We start from the raw sequence: 21,162 nt of genomic DNA, 5'->3' as shown, positions 1-21,162 counted from the left end.
TCACTCTCCCACTCCCCCTGCTTGTGTTCCCTCTCTCGCTGTCTCTCTCTCTCTCTCAAATAAATAAAATCTTTAAAAAAATTTTTCAGTAGCCAAATTAACAGGTCAAGGAATGTAATAATTCATTTTAGGAAATTTTCCATCAAATATGTAAGTAAAATTAATTCATGTGTAAGTACTTTCTTCATCTGTTTCCAAATAATCCTTTACTACTACTAACAATAGCCATTAAAGAGCATTTACCACATCCGAGGCAGTGTCCTACATACTCTACTTACCTGCAATAATCCTCACAATAACTGAAAATTATTTCCATGGTTACATAACTAGTAAGTGACACAATCAGGAAGGATTCTGATTCATCACTATTCTGCTATACTGCCTTGTTATTAACACTTTTGACGGCTGTCCATTCCTACTTTCCTTTGGTTACTTCTGGTCCCTATGATTAGCCACTGGACGAAAGTAATATAAGGTCTATATAGAACCCTAAAACTCAGTATCTGTTACAGAACTGTAGTTGTAGAAAAATTTACAAAATATGCATGACGAACAGGCAGACCATATCCCATTTCACTATTTACTACTCCCATCTCATCTGATAAACTTGACTTTGAAATTTAAAAGGAAATCTTTATTATTTCCATAATTTAGGATAAAGCAAACACTTCTTTGAGTCCATTATTTTAGGTGATAATGATTTCCACGAGTATCGGAGCTAAGTATCTGAATATTTGCCTACATGCTTGTGGGAAGTTTCTGTAGCCTTTTCTTGGCAGGAATTCCAGTTTTTCTGAATTCTTCCCTTTCCTTCAGGTATTCCATTTTGCATTCTTCATAAAAGGCTGGATCATTATAACTACAAGAAGGAAATAAAAATTTTTAAAAAAATGAAACTGCAAGTGTTTAATATAAGCTTACTTTAATAATATTCAGACATTTCATCAGGTGCAATCTTTAGAAGGAGATTTTAAGAAATGGTCATAAATTTATTGTAAACATTAGGCTATCAAACTGGTTAAGAGGGCGAGGGGGAAGACCTAGTGGTTTGTTTTTGCATGGCAAGATAGAGCAATGAGAAGCACAGCGCCTATCCTCAAGGAGTGCATGGTGTTCTGGGACAGGTAAGTAAAGGCTGCACAACAAGGAAGTATACAAAGTGCTGTCCTGGAGGCATGGCCCAGTGCACCATGGAGACCTCAGAAAGAAGTGGGGAAAGGAGAGATGGCAAGCAGAAGTGCAGGAGTTGCACTTTGAAGGACAAGAGAAATCCAGATTGCAGGTACACTGGAAAGGCACAAAGATGAAAAACAAATGAACTGCAAGTAAATAAGTACCATTACAGCAGATTATATTATGCACGTAAGAGAAAGGGCCTGGGATGAAGCTAGACAGGGCAAGGGCCACATCATGAAGGTCACTGTATGCCACACCAAGAAGTCGAAATCTATCCTGAAGGCAATGGGACAATATTAACAGAGCAACTCTGAAGATCAGTTTTGTGTCTTAGATGAATCTGACAGCATGTGACAGGCCAAAAGGGGGCAGCAGGGTTAGACGCAGGATGCCCAGTAAGTAAACTACCACAATAATCCAGGAAAGAATGATGAGGGCCTAAACTAAAGTTGGGATTAAAAGGACAAAATGGATCTGGGGGAGATTTAGGTAATAAAATCAATAGGAAATTACCATTGAGAGTTAGGAGACAAGATTCTAAATTCTAGACGCATGATGCAGGAGGAGGAAAAGGAAGAGAGTTCAGTTTTGGATCTGAAGAGAGCAATGTCATGACCTATAGGAAGTAACTGAATGCATGGGTGCAAACAGCTTTCAGAGACGTAAGCATGAGGAGAGAACCGGGAACCCACTTCAAGGAATCGGTTAGGGAAGAAAATGCCGAGAAGAAATAAGATGTTGGGGGAACAGGAAAGAGTATAAGGGAAGCCAGATAGAAGGGAACTTTAAGGAATTTCTGGAGGGAAGCCAAGTAAAAGAATGAAAAGCAATTCACTGCATTTGGCTACCTGGAACCCACTAGAAACTTGAGGAGGAGCAGTCTCAGTGGAAGGGGGGCAGAAGTGAGACTGCCTTTTACTAAGGAATGAAGATGAGACAGAGATAAAAGAGAACAAGCATTCATGTTTCAAGATGTCACTATGAAGAGATGAGAGGGCAGTGGTTAACTTCATGCAATGTCAATAGTAAAGCTTAAGGTCAAGTAAAATCCTTAACTCCATTACTTTCAGCAAATGTCACAACCGTCTGTTTCCCTCAGTTTCTCTCTCTCTCCTAAACAGAAGCAGCCTCCTCCAACCCTTCCCGGCCCCTTCCCCCAAAATAGAAGTTCTCTATTTCCAGGGGTAAAAGATGGAAGGATTCTTAATGATTAATATTCAGGTAACAAAAGCTAACAAATACAATTTTAAAGAGCTACCATTTATTGACTACCTACTATGTGCCACGCACTGTTGTAATGAGTTTACGTACAGTCCCTCACAACCACTCCGTGAGGAATAATTTTCCCGTCTTCTGTGAGGAACTTGCCTGAGGCCGCACCGCTAGCTAAGCTCTGGCTGGTCCAGAAGGTAAGCCCAGGCTGCCCTCTCCACAGCTGGCACTCCTGACCCTCTGCTCCAATGATGCCCATGGGAGGGATAATATGGCAAACTAAGAACAAGTTATTATGATGGCTAAAACTGAGGTGTGAAACTCCTTTAATATATAAAAATTTAAATTCAGTCACAAAGAAGTTTAACAGGTTCATTTATTCATTACACATCTCTTGGGAGCATGAGGGAATAGAACTGGAAGAAAAACAAGTCAGAGAAGGAACGCTTACTCTATGATGAAATGCTTAGTGCAGGTCCTGGCCCATAAATAAGGGTGTTTCCTCATCCATAAATGCAGAGATTAATTTAACTTCTCAAGTCTCCTAACTACAGAATTCTAAAATAAGTTAGTAAATTTAAATACGTATGTACATTATTTGCTATCAAAACCGAAAACTAATATTTGATTCAGATAATCACTTTTTATATAATTCCCTAAGGAAGCATCAAACCATGCTGACCTATATGTTTCACAGGCTAGAGAAGTACAGAAGGAAATAGGGATAACCAAAACTAAGACCTCACAACTATCACTTAACAATACTAACATATTCTGCAATACTATCAATAACGCAGACAATAAAATGTGTGAGGAGATACAACAGAAAGCACTCAGGGCACCTGGGTGGCTCAGGTCATGATCTCAGGGTCATGAGATCGAGCCCCACATCAGGCTCCGAGCTCAGCATGGAGTCAGCTTGAGATTCTTTCCTTCTCCCTCTGCCCCTACCCCTGCTCGTGCTCTCTCTCTCTCCAAATTAAAGTCTTTGAAAAAAAGAAAGCACTTGCATTCAAAGAACTTTGCAAATTTTTATTTTGATATTCAACTAAATGTCAGTGAACATATTTAAGAATTATTTTAAAATTGATTAACTTCAAAAATCTAAATTTACCTTTGTATCCTTTATTTGATTTATTACAACTTTCCCACGAGTTAAATTATATTAACCCCCAAATCACAAGGCAGACAAATCATCTAATTCAGTAACTTTTCATTAAGAGAGACAAATATAAGTCCATCTATAATATATTCTACAGATCAACCTGTTCATGAAAAGGAATTTGCTAAGTCATATGAAAAATCCTGTATTTTTGTTTGCTGACCTCATATGTTTAATCAGATACAATGTTGACCCATGTAACTTGACAAGACCTTTCATAAATATGTTGCTTAATATTTAACAAACTGAAATCTCAGATTGAGCTAACAATATCAAAGGTTTGATGGGGCAAAGTACAGAATCTATTACATGTAATGAGTTAAGTAACATACTCTTACCTGCTACATATATTACACACATACACACACACACACACAGAGAAGCACAATGTGGTGACTACTTACTGAGCAGTTAGACATTCTTTCAATGCAGAATTTTCTTTCCGGCATTTTACTACCATAAGGATTCCAGAGTCCTTGCAACATTTGGTAAAATCTGAAAAAGTTTAGAAAGAAAAAAATGACTTGCAGTTACATCAAAAAATTTTTTTAAAGATTTGAGAGAGAGCGAGCGAGCGAGCACGTGCGTGGGGCTGAGGGGCAGAGGGAGAGGGAGACAGAGTCCCAAGCAGATTCCGTGCTGAGAACAGAGGCCGACGCAGGGCTCGATCCCATGACCCCGAGATCATGACCTGAACCGAAACCAAGAGTCAGCTGGCTACTCAACCAACTGTGCCACCCAGTCACTCCTACTAATTTTTAACAGCTCTAAAATGCTCATCCATTTAACATCTATTACCCAGATTATGCTTGGCATATAGTACACGCTCCACAAAAGACATGCACACAAATAAAAGGCAGAACAGGATGAGTGCCATTAACTTTGCAGAAATAAAGGATGAACTCCGAAAGGGGGGAGAGAGGACCTCTGAGGAGGCCTCATGGGGATAGAAGGGATGGGGAGAATAAGGACAATTCCTAAGAGAAGAAGGGTATCCTTTACAAGAAATGAGTGACAGTAAAAGGGGAGATGTTTCCAGACACAGGCCTCTGGCGTCTAGTCTCTGCAGGTCACCTGAGGGCATCAAGGCACCTGCTTTAAGACAACCCTGCCAAAGGGCCTTCATACCTGATAACAGAGTTCCCACTCCTTTCCCAAGTCAACTCTTTGATGTCCCTGAAAACAGCTTTCTGTCTAATTTCCATTCTGGTAGTTTGCCTTTTAAATTGTACTGATCCCTTGGTATCCTGCCTTCTCAGCACTCCCAACTCTGAGAAGCCTGGCACCATAATCCAGTTTGCTTTGGAAAGTCAGACTCGGTCCTACCTATCCCACAGGACAGTGTGCTTTGCTGCAGCTACTCTCCTAACTATTCCGTCCTTCCTCTTGTCCACTGGCTACTCTAGTTTCAGCTCTGCCATCTCCAGTCTGCTGTAAGTAACGGACCATTTCCACGTCAGACTTCAATATGATATCATCCTCACACGGAAGCTGTAGGTAAAACAGTGTTTTCTGAGTATCTTTTATAACTCCTTTAATACAAAATTATCAAGATTTCCCTCTTTTCTTGAGCTATTACCCTTCTAGTTACTAAAGAATATAATTTATAATTATCTTAAAGCAAGCAGATTAATTCAGGAGTCTCCATGTTACAAAATATGTAACAAAAATAGTTTTAAACCCAAGCAAACTGGAAATGACTGAGATTTAGTAAATGCATAAACAACCTCAGGAGCGGGGCTTTGCTGGGCCAAGAGCCCCACAGCACAGACATCTGTATCTACCTGAAGCGTCACAGCATACTCTGAAGGAGAAGTGGTAGAACAGGAACAAGGACAAAAGATGCAGGCAATGACTTTAATTCAAACAGTTTAATGTGTGTGATCACATGAAAGTGGATGACATGCAATACTCCACATCAAAGACACACCCAGGACTCGCTTCCTTTAGCTGCTTGTTCTCCAGTCCCGGCAGTCCCACCGCTGCTCTCTGACCCCTGAACCCAGTCAGGTATCTTTTTTGCTTCAATTACCAATATTCTGTTCCACTCTGTGCACATGAGCTGGGCTCATGAGCCAAATCAGACCGAGGGAATTTCCTTTGTGCCCTCTAACTAAGGACTCCCTCCAACTCAAAAAGGCAGAACAGACTTACAATCAGCTCATTATCAGGGGAGATCCTAAGGGGTGGCTACATGGCTATCAAAAAGTCCATTAACTTTCACTCTGAAATGTCATTAGCATTCCTACATGTGAATTTTTCTACTTAAAGCATGGTATTAAGATCTACTTTTCAACAAGCAATGGTTATGATGCTAAGTAAGAATTAAGACCTGGGAACCCGGTTTGTGGGGCACCTGGATGGCTCAGTTGCTTAAGCATCTACCTTCAGCTAAGGTCATGATCTCAGGGTCCTGGGTTAGAGCCCCACACTGGGCTTCCTGCTCAGCAGGGAGTCTGCCTCTCCCCCCAACTTGTGCTCATGCTTTCTCTCAAATAAATAAATAAAATCTTAAAAAAAAAAAAAAAAAAAGACCTGGCAAATCCTCAAAGGGAATATGTACGTAAAGTTAACCCAGAAGTGACTAAATCTGGCGAAGGGCTTCTTTAAGGGAACTGCCATATTCCATAGTGGTGACGAACCATGGGCTGACTGCCCTGCATCACCCAAACTTTAATCTCACTAGACCTACAGCAGACCAGTCCATGCTCAGATAGTGTCTAGAAGAAAGATCATTAGCATCATGAATTTGCCTAATGAAAATGTGCTAGGTGATCAAAACCCTCCTTTCCTGGAGAGCACAAACACAATGGTTATTATCAAAAGTCTACTTTCCAAGTTTAATAAACCCAATACAATTGACAGATTCACAACAGAATGCTTACACACTGCATTATTTTCAGATCCGTTTTCCCTAATATGAATAAAAATATTCTCAGTAGGGAATTGATGCAAGATAGCATTTACGTGTTCTGACCACAATAAAGGCATAGTCTGTACATTTTCACACTTGTCCAAATCTCTTGGAATAACCGTGACTGGCCTAAAGCCTCAAGCTGTTTGTAAGGTTTTTGTTACTTGTTTAGCTACAAGATTTTAATGAGGATCTTGCTTTCATACCACATTAGCATACATTCATATAATAATGATGTTGCTAATACTGCCAACTGATTTCTAAAGTGGTATTCTAAGAAATCCATATAAAGTCTTTTCAATGTTAAATGTTATAAAGCTTATATGTCTACATATAATTTAATATTAATTACCATTAAAGATTATGAAAACAAAATTTCATGCACTCAAGTATATCTTAAGGAAATACAAATGAATATCAATAAACAGTAAGAACAGAGAGCTTAAAAAGTTATTTCAAAATTTAAAGAAATGTACTTAAAGATAACATTCAAGACTTTTTTTCTCTAAGACGTCAAGAACATGGTACCTATTCTTCTCAAACTATTCCAAAAAATAGAAGAGGAAAGAAAACTTCTAAATTCATTATACAAGTCCAATATCACCCTGATACCAAAACCAGATAAAGACACTACAAAAAAGGAAAACTATAGGCCAATGTCTCTGATGAACACAGATGCTTAAATCCTCAACAAAATATAAGAAAACTTATTTCAACAATAGTGGGATTTACTCCAGGGATACAAGAGTGGCTCATTATTCACAAACCAATCAATGTGATACATCACATTAACAAGACAAAGGGATTAAAAACCACTTGATCATCTCAACAGATGCAGAAAAAGCATTTGACAAAATGCAAGAGCCAACTAGGTTCAGAGGGAACATACTTCAACAAAATAAAGGTCATATATGAAAAACCCACAGCTAATATCATACTCAATAGTGAAAAACTGAGAGCTTTTCCTAAAAATCAGGAACAAGACAAGGATGTCCACTCTCACTGCTTTTATTCAACATAGTACTGGAAGTCCTAGCTGTAGTAATTAGACAAGAAAAAGAAATAAAAGGCATCCAAATTGGAAAGAAGAAATAAAACCGTCACTATTTGCAGATGACATGGTACAATATGTAGAAGACCTTAAATACTCCACTGAAGAACTATTAAAATTGATAAATGAATTCAGTAAACTTGCAGGATACAAAACTAATACACAGAAATTGGCTGTGTTTCTATCCAGTGATAATGATGTAACAGAAAGAGAAATTAAAACAATTCCACTTAAAATTGCACCAAAGGGAATAAAATATGTAGGAATAAACTTAACCAAGGAGGTGAAAGACCTATACCCTGAAAACTATAAATCCCTGATGAAAGAAATTGAAGACAACACAAACCAATGGAAAGATATTCCATGCTCATGGATTGGAAGAACAAATATTGTTAAAATGCCCATACTACACAGAGACCTACAGATTCAAAGTAATCCCTACTAAAATACCAATAGCATTTTTCACAGAACTGGAACAAAAAATCCTAAAATTGATTTGGAACCACAAAAGAACCTGAATAGCCAAAGCAATCTTGAGAAAGAAGAACAAAGCTAGATCACAATCCCAGATTTCAAGATATAGTATAAAGCTATAATAATCAAAACAGTATGGTACTGGCACAAAAACAGACACAAAGATCAATTAAACAGAATAGAAAGCAAAGAAATAAACCCACACTTATAGGGGTAATTAATCTTTGACAAAGGAGGCAAGAACATGCAATGGGGAAAAGACAATCTCTTCAACAAATGGTGCTGGGAAAACTTGATAGCTACGTGCAAAAGAATGAAACTGGACCACTGTCTTACACCATACACAAAAATAAATTCAAAATGGATTAAAGACCTAAATGTGAGACCTGAAACCATGAAACTATATAAAACTCCTAGAAGAAAACATTAGCAGTAATCTCTGACATCAGCCTTGGGAACATTTTTTTTTAGGTATGTCTCCTGAGGCAAGGGAAACAAAAGCAAAAATAAACTACTGGGACTACATCAAAATAAAAAGCTTTTGCACAGCAAAGGAAACCATCAACAGAATGAAAAGGCAACCTATTGAATGTGAGAAGATATTTGCAAAAATCTGATATTTAAAATAAATTAAAAAGCTTGAGGGGGATACTCAGATTCATTATCTCCATTTGTTAGAACATAAAGGGGAATAACATGTAACTCTGACAAAAAGCATTTAGTATGTAGCACTTGGAACACAGATGACTTCTACTTATGGAAAACCAAAGGGCAATGATACATTAATATTGGGCAGGTTCTAAAATGGTTTTTGGAGATTTTCTGGAGAAGACTGCAAAGTATGAAGACTCTAAGCTCACCTTGTCCCATGATACAACTAGATAACACTCACATCAGTATAAATAACCCAGAAAATGACCCAAGACTGGCAAAGCAAACCCTGCTTTGAAATGTAGAGAAGAGGGCACCTCAAAGAGAGTAGGAAGGGTGGAGACATGGTGGGGAGGGATGGAAGGTGTGTGGAGAGGAAAGAGAAACAGACTCTCACACTGGAGAGCCCACATGGGAAAGACAAATCCCCATAACATTTGGCTTTGAACACCAAAGGGGTCAAATTTCATGAGCTTACAATCAGCAGAGCTTAACACTGGCAACACTAAATATCAGTGGACTCAAGTTCTTGGAGAGCTGGGAGGACAAGAGGAAACGGAGTCCCCATCCTTAAAAGAGACAGCACAACAAACAGCCTTCAGAGATGCAGCATGGAAGCAGAAGTTTGAAAAAACGTCTGGGGCACAGAGAAGGAAGAGTTATTTTAGTCATCTCAGAGCTCATCCTGGAGGGACAAGGATCACTGGGGGACTCCTCCAGGGACAAAGGAACTGGCAAGCACCATTTCTCTTCCCTGTCTCCTAGCATATACACACAGCTACCTGTGGGAACCAGCCTGGCACCAACCCTTGCCACTTGACTTGCTAACAGTATGCCATCCCCCTACCTGCAAATGTTGCTAACACTGCACCTCCCACTACAATGAGCTTCTACAGAGCTGCCTGTTCCAATACACTCTTGACCAGAGCCCATCCAAAGCAGAACCACAAGCCTGGCAGTGTGCAAGCAGCAGTGACAGGGACCAGCGCCACTCCAAAGTGACTCCTGCCCTGGAGAGAAGGGAAGATAACCACACACACTAGTCCAAATGCAACTCCAGCAGTGGTGTGGGGGCAGACAGGAGTCTGACTGCAGGTTATGCCCACCAATGAAAGCTTCTCAAGGGACAACACAGGGAAAGTGCCCTGCAGTTTGGTGCTACTGCCCTCTAGTCTAACTCAACTCAAGCCCAAGGTGGCCCCTGACTGGTCCACTAACATCGCAGGAACCAAACACTGCCCACAACAGGCAGAGAGCCACTGCAGACAACTGGACTGAAGGAAGGAGCCAAACCACGACACCAGGGTGAATGCAACACACATAGGAGACACCCCTGAAGTGCCAGGTTCTGGTGAACAGGGGACACGGACTGAGGGCACTACAGGACCTCTTCTTCATTAGGCCACTACTTTTAAGAGCTGGAAACGTAGCTGACTTTCCCAACACACAAAAACAGACATGGAGTTAGACAAATTGAGGACAGAGGAAAATGTCTCGTATGAACGAACAGAACAAAATCACAGCAAGAGACCTAAGCAAAATGGAGAAAAGTAATATACCTGATACAGAATTTAAAGCAATAAATCATAGGGCATCTGATGGCTCAGTTCGTTAAATGTCTGCCTTTTGCTCAGGTCATGATCCCAGGGTCCTGGGATCAAGCCCCACATCAGGCTCTCTGCTCAGTGGGGAGCCTTCTCCCTCTCCCTCTGCCTGTCACTCCCCCTGCTTGTGCTCTCTCTCTCTGTACCTGTCAAATAAATAAATAAATAAAAGCCTAAAAAAATAATAAATCATAAAGGTAAATCACTGGACAGTGAGACCCTTAACAAAGAGACAGAAAACATAAAAAAGAAAAATTCATAGAAGAAGAACTCAATAAATTAAATTAAAAATACACCAGATGGAATAGTGGACTAGAAGAAGCAAAAGAACAAATCAGTGACCTAGACTACAGAGTAATGGAAAGTAATCAAGCTGAGTAGGTGAGTGACAAAAAAAAAAAAGTATAAAAATAGATCTAGGGAACTCAGGGACACCATCAAGCATAATAACATCCACATTATAGGGATACCAGAAGGGTAAGAGAAGGGAAAGGAGGCAAATATATACTTGAAGAAATAATAGCTAAAAACTTCTCAAATCTGGGCAAGGAAACAGAAATCAAGATTGAGGAGGCACAGAATGCCCCAAACAAAATTAACCCAAGGAAGTCCGCACCAAGACACAGAATAATTAAAATGGCAAGAAGTAGTGATAATTTTAAAAGCACCAAGAGAAAACAAAAGAGTTACATACAAGGGCAACCTCTTAAGACTATCAGCTGATTTTTCAGCAGAAACTTTACAGGCCAGAAAAAAAAGTGGCATGATATATTCAAAGTGCTGAAAAGAAAAAAAAAATCTGCAGCCAAGATTACTCTATCCAGCATGGCTATCAGTCAGAATAGAAGAAGAGATAAAGAGTTTCCCAGACAAACAAAGGTTAAAGGAATTCATCACTAAACCAGCCCTACAAGATATGTTAAAGGGGACTCTCTGAGGGAAAAGGAAAGACCATAATAAGCAGGAATAAGAAAAGTAGAGAGCACAAAAGCAGTAAAAGTATGTTTATATGTCAAAATCACTCAAGGGACAAAATAAAAGGGTGTAAAATGTGAAACCACATACCTAAACATGGAGGGGAGAGGCATAAAGAATGGATTCAAACTTAAGCGATCATCAAATTAATATAGACTACTATATGCAGAAGATGTTATAAACAAACCTGAAAATCAAAAACCAGTAGTAGATATGCAAAAAATAGAGAGGAATTCAAGTATATCGCTAAAGAAAGCCAAATAATCGCGAGAGAAGAGAGCAAGGGAAGAAAGGAACAGAGAACTACAAAAACAACCATGAAAGAAAAATGGCAGTAAGTTTCTACCTATCAATAATTACTTTGAATGTAAATGGGCTAAAGCCTCCAAACAAAGAGAGAGGGTGATGGAATGGATAAAAAAAAAACAAGACCCATCTATATGCTGCCTACAAGAGACTCATTTCAGACCTAAAGAAATCTGCAGTTGAAAGTGAAGAGACAGAGAAACATTTATCATGCAAACAGATGGGAAAAGAAGCCAGGGTACCAATACTTCTATCAGACAAAACAGACATTAAAACAAACATCGTAACAAGAGACAAAAAAGGACACTATAAAATCATAAAGGGGACAATTCAACAAGAAGATATGACAATTTTAACATCAGAGCACAGAAATACATAAAAATACATTTAAAAAGGTTAATAAACAGAAGGGAAGTAATCAATAGTAAATATAATATAATAAAAGCAAGGGATTTTCATGCCCAACTTGCATCAATGGGCAGATCATCAAAACAGAAAATCAACAAGGAAACAGTGGCTTTGAATGATACACTGGACCAAATGGATTTAACAGATATATTCAGAACATTCCATCCTAAAACATCCTAAAACATCAGAATACACATTGTTTTCAAGTGCACATGGAACATTCTCCAGAATAGATCAAATATTAGGCCACAAAACAAGTCTCAACAAATTCAAAAAGACTGAAGTCATACCATGCATCTTTTCTGACCACAACGTTATGAAACTAGAAACAAACTTCAAGAAAAAAATCTGGAAAAGAACATAAATATATGCAGCTTAAATAACATGTTACTAAACAATGAATGGGTCAACCAAGGAATCAAAGAAGAAATAAAAAAAATACATGGAGACAAATGAAAATGACAACACAATGGTTCAAAATCTTTAGGGTGCAGCAAAAGTGGTCCTAAGAGGGAAGTTTATAGTAATACAGTCCTACCTCAAGAAGCAAGAAAAATCTCAAATCAACAACTTAACCCTATACCTCAAGGAAACTAGAAAAAGAACAAACAAAACCCCAAACCAGTAGAAGGAAAGATATGATAAAGATTAGAGCACAAACAAATGAAATAGAAACTAAAAAACAAAACAAAACAAAAAACAACAGATCAATGAAACCAGTAGCTGGTTCTTTGAAAAGATCAATAAAACTGATAAACCTTTATCCAGATTCATCGAGAGAGAGAGAGAGAGAAGACTCAAACAAAATCAGAAATTGAAAGAGGAGAAATAACAACCAACAGCACAGGAATACAAATAACTATGAGAATATTATGAAAAATTATATGCCAACAAACTGGACAACCTAGAAGAAATAGAGAAACTCCTAGAAACATATAAACTACCAAAACTGAACCAGGGAGAAATAGAAAATTTCAACAGACTGATTACCAGCAATGAAATTGAATCAGTAATCAAAAAACTCCCAATACACAAAAATCCAGGACCATACAGCTTGAGAGGTGAATTCTACCAAATATTTTTTTTTTTTTTAAAGATTTTATTTATTTGACAGAGAGAGACACAGCGAGAGAGGGAACACAAGCAGGGGGAGTGGCAGAGGGAGAAGCAGGCTTCCCGCGGAGCAGGGAGCCTGATGTGGGGCTCGATCCCAGGACCCTGGGATCATGACCCGAGCCGAAGGCAGCCGCTTAACTGACTGAGCCACCCAGGCGCCCCTCTACCAAATATTTAAAGAGTTAATACCTATTCTTCTCAAACTATTCCAAAAAATACAAGAGGAAGGAAAGCTTCCAAATTAATTCTATGAAGCCAGCATTACACTGATACCAAACCCAGATAAAGACATTACAAAAAGAAGGGAACTATAGGCCAATATTGCTGATGAACATAGATGGAAAAATGCTCAACAAAATATTAACAAACTGAATCCAGCAATACATTTAAAAAATCACCACAATCAAGTGGGATTTCTTCATGGGATGCAAGGGTGATTCTATATTCCCAAATCAATCAATGTGATACATCATATCAACAGGAGAAAAGATTAAAGCCACATGATTGTCTCAATAGATGCAGAAAAAGCACTTGACAAAGTACAATATCCATTCATGATAAAAACCCTCAACAAAGTAGAGTTAGAGAGAACATATATCAATATTATAAAGGCCATCTGTGAAAAATCTACAGCTACTACCTTAATCAATAGTGAAAAACTGAGATCTCCCCTAAGATCTGGAATTCACTCTCACCACTTTTATTCAACACAGTACTGGAAGTCCTATCTGCAGCAATCAAACAAGAAAAAGGAAAAGAAGGCATTCAAATTGGTAAGGAAGAAGTATAACTTTTACTATTTGTAGATGACATGATACTGTATATAGAAAACCCTAAATACTCTACCAAAAATCTACTAGAACTGGTATCTGAATTCACACAGGTCACAGGACACAAAATCAATATACAGAAATCTGTTGCATTTCTATACACTAATAATGAAGCAGCAGAAAGAGAAATCAGGAAAACAATCCCATTCACAACTGCACCAAAAATAAGAAAATTCCTAGGAATAAACTTAACCAAGGCAGTCATAGACTTGTACTCTGAAAACTATAAAACACTGAGATGAAAGAAACTGAAGAAGACAGAAACAAATGGAAAGACCTTCCATGCTCATGGACTGGAAGAACAAATATTGTTACTCAACGCCATCTACAAATTCAATGCAATCCCTATCAAAACACCAACAGCTTTTTTTCACAGAACTAGAATGAACAAATCCTAAGATTTGTATGGAACCACAAAAGACCTTGAACAGCCAAAGCAATTTTGAAAAAGAAAAACAAAACTGGAGCAATCACAATGCCAGGTTTCAATTTATACTACAAAGCTGTCATAATCAAAACAGTATGGTACTGGCACAAAAATAAACACATTGACCAATGGGACAGAACAGAAAGCCCAGAAATAAACCCACATTTATATGGTCAATTCATCTTCGACAAAGCAGGAAAGAATATGCAATGGGAAAAAGAGAGTCTCTTTAACAAATGGTGTTGGGAAAACTGGACAGCAACATGCAAAAGAATGAAACTGCACCACTTTCTCACACCATACACATAAACTCAAAATGGATTAAAGACCTAAATGTGAGACCTGAAACCATAAAAATCCTAGAAGCATTTCTCTGACAGTGGTTGTAGCTACATTTTTCTAGATATGTCTCCCTGAGGCAAGGGAAATAAAACCAAAAATAAACTCCTGAGACTACATCAAAATAACAAGCTTCTGCATAGAAAAGGGAACAATCAACAAAACTAAAAAACAACTTTCTGAATGGGAGATGATATGTGCAAGTGATATATCCGGTAAGGGTTTAGTATCCAAAATATATAAAGAACTTCTACAACTTAACACCAACAAAACCCAAATAATCCAATTAAAAATGCTGGCTGCACCAGTTTGCAGCCACTGTAGAAAACAGTATCGAAGTTCCTCAGAAAATTAAAAATAGAAAAACCATATGATCCATGACTGCACTACTGGGTATTTACCCAAAAACTACATAAACACTAATTCAAAGGCATACCTGCACCCCTGTGTTTGTTGCAGCATCATTTACAATAGCCAAATTATGGAAGCAGCCCAAGTATCCATGGAGAGATGAATGGATAAAGAAGATATGGGGTACACACACACACACACACACACACACACACACACACTCATTATTCAGCCATGAAAAAGAATGAAATCTTGCCGTTTGCAACAACACAGATGGCTCTAGAGTATAATGCTAAGCAAAATAAGTCAGAGAAAGAAAAATACCATACGATTTCACTCATATGTGGAATTTAAGAAACAAAACAAATGAACAAAGGTAAAATGAGACAAACCAAAAGCAGACTTAACTACAGAGAACAAACAGATGACTATCAGAGGGGAGGTGGGTAGGGGGATGGTTGAAATAGGTGAAGGCATTAAGAGTACACTTATCTTGACAAGTACAGAGTAATGTAGAGAATTGCTGCATCGCTATACTGTACACCTGAAATCAATAAAACACTGTATGTTAGCTATACTGGAATTAAAATTTTAAAAATTATAATTAAAAAATAAAATATGCATAAAGCTGTAAAAAAATAAGTAAATAAAACGGTTCCTTTTTAAAAAGATTTTATTTATTTATTTATTTATTTTGAGAAAGACTGTGCCAGCAGGGGGTGGGGAGCAGAGGGAGAGGGAGAGACAGAATCTCAAACAGACTCCACACTGAGTGCAGAGCCCGACATGGGGCTCGATCCCACCACCCCGAGAATATGACCTGGGCTGAAATCAAGAGTCAGATGCTTAACTGACTGAGCCACCTAGGTGCCCCAAAATAGTTCTTAACTCATTTCTCCATTAGAAGAAACTGATTTCAGGTGGCTGTTTTGTTGGTTTGTTTTTCCATTTTCCCATATAACTTCGTAATTCCTTTCAAGGTTTTTAAAGGTGTTAATAATAACAATAAGAACAAAATGATAATGGCAACTAAAATATACTGAGCATTTATTATGTACCAGATACTATACTGAGTACATTAGCTCACTTGAATTTTATAAAAGCAGTATCAGAGAAGCACTATTATTATCTTCATTTACCAGATGAGGAAACGGACCTTTAGGTTATGTCATATTTCTAAGACCACAGAGCCTGGCACAGACTAGCCTAGAACCAGGCCTCCTCTAGTTCCGGAAAAATACTTGTGTAACTACTACTGAATCCCACTTACTCCTTCCACAATAAGAACTTAAGAGAAATCTCCACATCTAGCTGCGATTTCCATGGTCACAGAGTAAACTAAACCCAGGCCAGTTAGCTCACGTGAGGTCGCAGCTGCAAAGCGGGGAGTGCGCGGGGCTGGCTCAGCACACTGCTTTCAGCACCACGGGAAAAAATAAGCTGCAGGCTTGCTGTTCCATTTGATGCTATCATCTGAAATTAAGTAACACCAGATACCTCACTCTCTGGTCCCACCCTGTTTTCTAGAATTCCTGTAAAATATATTTAAATATTTAAAGTAAGGATCTTACACATTAGAAAGTGGCTTCTCCAAATGGTATATAATGAAACGCTAAATTCTGTGTTTCAGATTTTAAGTGCTACCAGCATTTGAAAGGTACACATTAGCACAGCCTAGTGTTGCTGAGGAAAGCACCCACCCAGCCCATCTTTTTTAAAAAGACTGCCTGTAAGAGATGCTTTAAGTCTCCTCAAATCACAGTATCCATGATCATTAATAATAGCAGAGGTGGAGGATTTAGAAGGTGATAAAGCAGGAGAAATATAAGTGAGTCTGGTTCATGCCGTACATTTTTGTTACATGTTCCTCTCTGCACCCACTGCCTCCAAAGTTCAGAGAGCTGTCCATTAACAGGCACTGATCAAAGCAGCTAACAAAGTGGCACATCTCTGAACATGGAGCCTTCCAGGCTTCCCTGCCATCTCCTGGTGGATGCTCCGCCCTATCCCTCCCCTCACGAGAAGCATGATCACACAAAAGTAGGATCAATGCTTTTAATAATGCAAGTAATGCAAGCAATAAACTAACCTGCCATACTTTTTCACTCTTGCAAGAGGTTTTACAGCCTCTTCTGGGGATGAGTATGAGCCACTAGTGACCATTTACCCCAATTCCCAGAGGGTCCAGGGAAGAACGAGCTGCCTTGTTCCGGACTGCTGGGACTGAAATGGTGAGAGTGGGAAGGACTTCACAGGCCACTTAATCTAAACTCTTACTCGGTTCAAAAGGTCCTTGTTAACCATCTCTCTGTTTAAACACTGTGACAAAAACTCCTTATCTCCCACAGTAGCCAGTTCCTATGTGTGTGCACGTGTGTGTGTGTGTGTGTGTGTGTGTGTGTGTGTGTGTGTGTGTGTGTTGGGGGGAGGATTTATAGCCTGGAAAAAAAACAGTGTATCTAATGCTGCCTCCTCATCAAATGCTACAGGAAATAACATCCCTCTTGTTTCCTTTTCCTGGTTCAGAGGCAGTGGGAATGCTGCTCTCTCCTCCCTAATTGGGTCTGCTTTCTCGATTACTGACAAAACCTGGCCACCCTTCCTCATAATCTTCTCATCTGTCAAATTTATTTATGTATTTAACACCTTGCTTTGCTCCCAAAATGATCTAAAAGAGCTTGGCATCTCCCTTACGAAACACAGTAAGTTTTGCAAATTCAAACACAGTAGGCAGTTAAAATATGAAAATGACCATGGCTAGGTCTTTCTTAACAAAAACGAAGATATAAATAAATACATAAATATCAAAAATCCTTCGGAGGGAATCACTAAGAGAATGACACATTACTAGCCATTCCTCACTCTACCCTCTCTCAGCTGAAACAAAAAAGATTTTTACCTAAATAAAAAATAGCCTTTGACACCATTAAAAACTGCTTATCAGCCTTCTTTCACTCTAACACAGTCACATCAACAACCGAAGGAGAAATACTATAGCATGAAATGCTATGCAGCCACTAAAAAAAAAAAAAAAAAAACAACAACAAGGCACACTAACAGGAAATGATCCTTAGGACTCCACTGAAAACCAGGGTGCAGAGCCGTACAGCGGAGCATGTTACCCTTTCTGTGCAGAATAACCCAGGTTTGTGTACTTGTGCATATCTATGTATCTATACAGATGGATGTTTATACAAAAGAAAAACTGGTAATTGGGGTTGCCTCAGAGGAGGAAAACTGGGGCTCTGGGGGGCAAGAAATAAAGAAACACATTTGTACGTGTCTGGGTAGTAGACACATGTGTCAACCTTCCAAAATGTAATTTAAAAAAAAGCAAGCAAGCAAGCAAGCTCTGGGTGGAGGGGAGAGTGGAGTCCGGTTCAGGCTTTGATGAGCAGAGTGAAAAAATACTTTGCGATTTCCTTCTTCAACAAGTGCTTCTCCCTGAAGGCTGCTAGCAACGACTGGGTGGGGAACCCCTCTATAACTCACTAAGAACACCCCGTTCATCACACTCTAGGGATATTTCTGCACATATGGCTTCTTTTCATTAAATGCTAATTGTTCTCAAATACAAACTTGGACATTCCTTTTCACAAAATACAGAGCTACATAGATCCTACTATTCCCATTATACCAATGCCAAGTGAAAAGCACTATTCCAAGGTAAAATGACACTATCAAAAGTCACACCACTGGCTTTCTTGTAATTTAACACGGTCACACCAACTGCCAAAATGGAAGAAATCTGACAATAACATGTGCTACCTTACTCCTAAATAGGTCCAAATTCTCAGTTTTAAAAAGAAAAAAAAAAAAAGAATAAAAGACATGCTATGCTAAATTTAATTAGACATTTACTAAGTGTAGTGTCCCTAGTTAACAAGGCAAATCGATCCTTTCAGTTCTGGCTGCAGTTTATTTAAAGACTTTACAATTTTACTACTTAAGAGCAAGTCCTATGGAGGTGTTATCTCACCATTTATATTTTCACAACACTTATGATATTGCTATCACACTCTTAAAATAAATGAAAAGCCCATGCCACATTTCAGACCAATGTAATGCTACAGACCCTATTTTTATTTCTAGAAATAAACATTAAAATAATTCTGTATTGCTCACTTTATTCTTGCAATGTTGAACATTAAAAAAAAAAGTAAAACTAAGATTTTTTTTTTTTAAGTCCCAGGTATACTTGAAAAGCAGAAGTTAATCACTTGGCTTTAAAATTAGGCACTAGAAAAACACAACATTATAAAATTCTCACAACAATAGCATTTTGTGACAAAATTATTATGCTTTTAATTTTCTATTAAATTGTGATTTATTAGCTTGCTACTTTAAAGATTAGTTTGTGTATAGAATGAATTTAGTGGTGCATTTAATGAGACAAGAAGTTAGAATGATGAACATGAAAAGATTATTTCACATTGTAGTGTATGAGCTATTTGATAATTCTAACATAGTACAAAAGAAAGCTTCTCTCTAGATTGATCACGGTTCAGTTAACATCACTGAATATCTAATACCTCCAACTCAATTAATTCTCACCTGATTAAGATCAGGCTGATATTCAAACTAAATCATCTCTCCAGTCAAGTAGAAATCAATATTTCTGATTTTACTTTTAAATTACAATAGAAAATAAAATGCACGCATCTTCAATATGCCAAGAGTAGCTTTTCTATTCTAGTCTACCATGGCATGGATAACACAGTTGATTAAAGAATTATTCTAATTTGAGCACCGATATGTAGCAGAATCTGATTAATCTGAACACAGAGATGGAACAAAGTAATTAAATATATCTTATACAGGGCAAATAGAAAATTGACATAAAGTAAACTTGACTTCTTTAAAACAAACCTCACTATTTATCAGCTCAAGTAGTTAGGAACATGGGCTTATTAAAGATTGATTACTCTGACAGAAGAGTCTTATTTCAGGCACAGATATTTACAAGATGGGCAGACACAGTTCTTTTTAGATCATACTTTTTCTACCACTGTGACCTCCAAAAAGCATGCATCTAAACCTGAAAACGACCACATATGACGTTTCTAGAAAAAAGACATACTGACTCATTCTTGCTAAGCAGGGTAAAAATCAGCGAATCCTAAAATAAGAAAATACTTACATATTTGTAACTCTTACTACTGAGGAGAACACAAAATAGATTTTCCTCCTCTTTCATTCCTTAATGCCACTTCAAATTTAAGATGGAGGAGAAGAGTAAAGCCAAATTATTTGTTGGATTAACTGAATACAAATTATTGCTTTGCTTGTTAGCAAACTCAATAATTCAGACGAAAAGGACAGAAAATTTTCAAACTTTAAACAACACACTGAAGAAAGCAAAATCTCAGCTAAAGGTACTATTAGAATTGAAAATAATAATCCAGTTTGGAGAGTACTTACTGTGTGCCAAACACTGGGCATTATATATATTTACTATATATAATGTATATATCATATGAAAATACTTTTATAAAGTACTTTAAAAATATGAGAATATAATTTATATAAAATATCTATTTCATATACATTATTCTCAAACCTCACAAAATAGGTTATTACTATGTACTAAATAACTCATAGGTGCTTACCTTAGATGTACCTTTTCTGGTGTCTTAGACATATCAATTCATAGAAAAGAATTTGAGGAACCAAAAATTATGCAAACTGGCCTGGAAATAAAGATTCCCAAAACCATACCCTATGAGAAACAGCCACAGAAGTTAGTTATATATGATAGTTAAGGACATAAAAATTTAGATTTTATGTTAAGATAGGATACTCTCCAAAGACTTGTAGAATCTGATGCTGGGCTGCCTGGACGACTTGCACGCACACATGCAACTTGGAAGTTGGGCCACTTGTATGTTATACACAAAAGGACCGTCTTTACTTTCATGAAAGACTCTATTTTTGTTGAATCACACAGACATTTCAGTTTGATTTTCTTACTTATGACTGAAGCACATTATTTTTGGAGAAATATATATGTGTGTGTATATATATATTTTATAAATATGTATTATATATTTTGTGTGTATATATATTTTATAATATTCATATATATATATATATACACACATATATATAAAATAAATACTCCAAATATAGAAAGTAACAGTGCAAGCAGACTGTAATGAACCAGGGC

At 37.7% G+C, this 21,162-nt stretch overlaps 1 protein-coding gene across 1 annotated transcript in view; it reads right to left on the bottom strand.

Annotated features, from left to right (window-relative positions):
• Positions 1-612: 612 nt before the first annotated feature.
• CMC1 (C-X9-C motif containing 1) overlaps positions 613-21,162 on the bottom strand; it is an 82,938-nt gene continuing 62,388 nt past the window's right edge. Inside the window, exons 3-4 of the mRNA XM_032408842.1 lie at positions 3,955-4,045; positions 613-859 (exon numbers count right to left, since the gene is read on the bottom strand). Of these exons, the coding sequence (XP_032264733.1) occupies positions 739-859; positions 3,955-4,045 (212 nt within the window). The 3' untranslated portion in view covers positions 613-738. The remainder of the gene's footprint in view (positions 860-3,954; positions 4,046-21,162) is intronic.

This window comes from Phoca vitulina, unplaced genomic scaffold (assembly GCF_004348235.1).
Source record: "Phoca vitulina isolate PV1807 unplaced genomic scaffold, GSC_HSeal_1.0 scaffold10, whole genome shotgun sequence".
Taxonomy (NCBI): Eukaryota; Metazoa; Chordata; class Mammalia; order Carnivora; family Phocidae; genus Phoca; species Phoca vitulina.
This window is presented reverse-complemented; position numbering and strand designations above follow the sequence as displayed.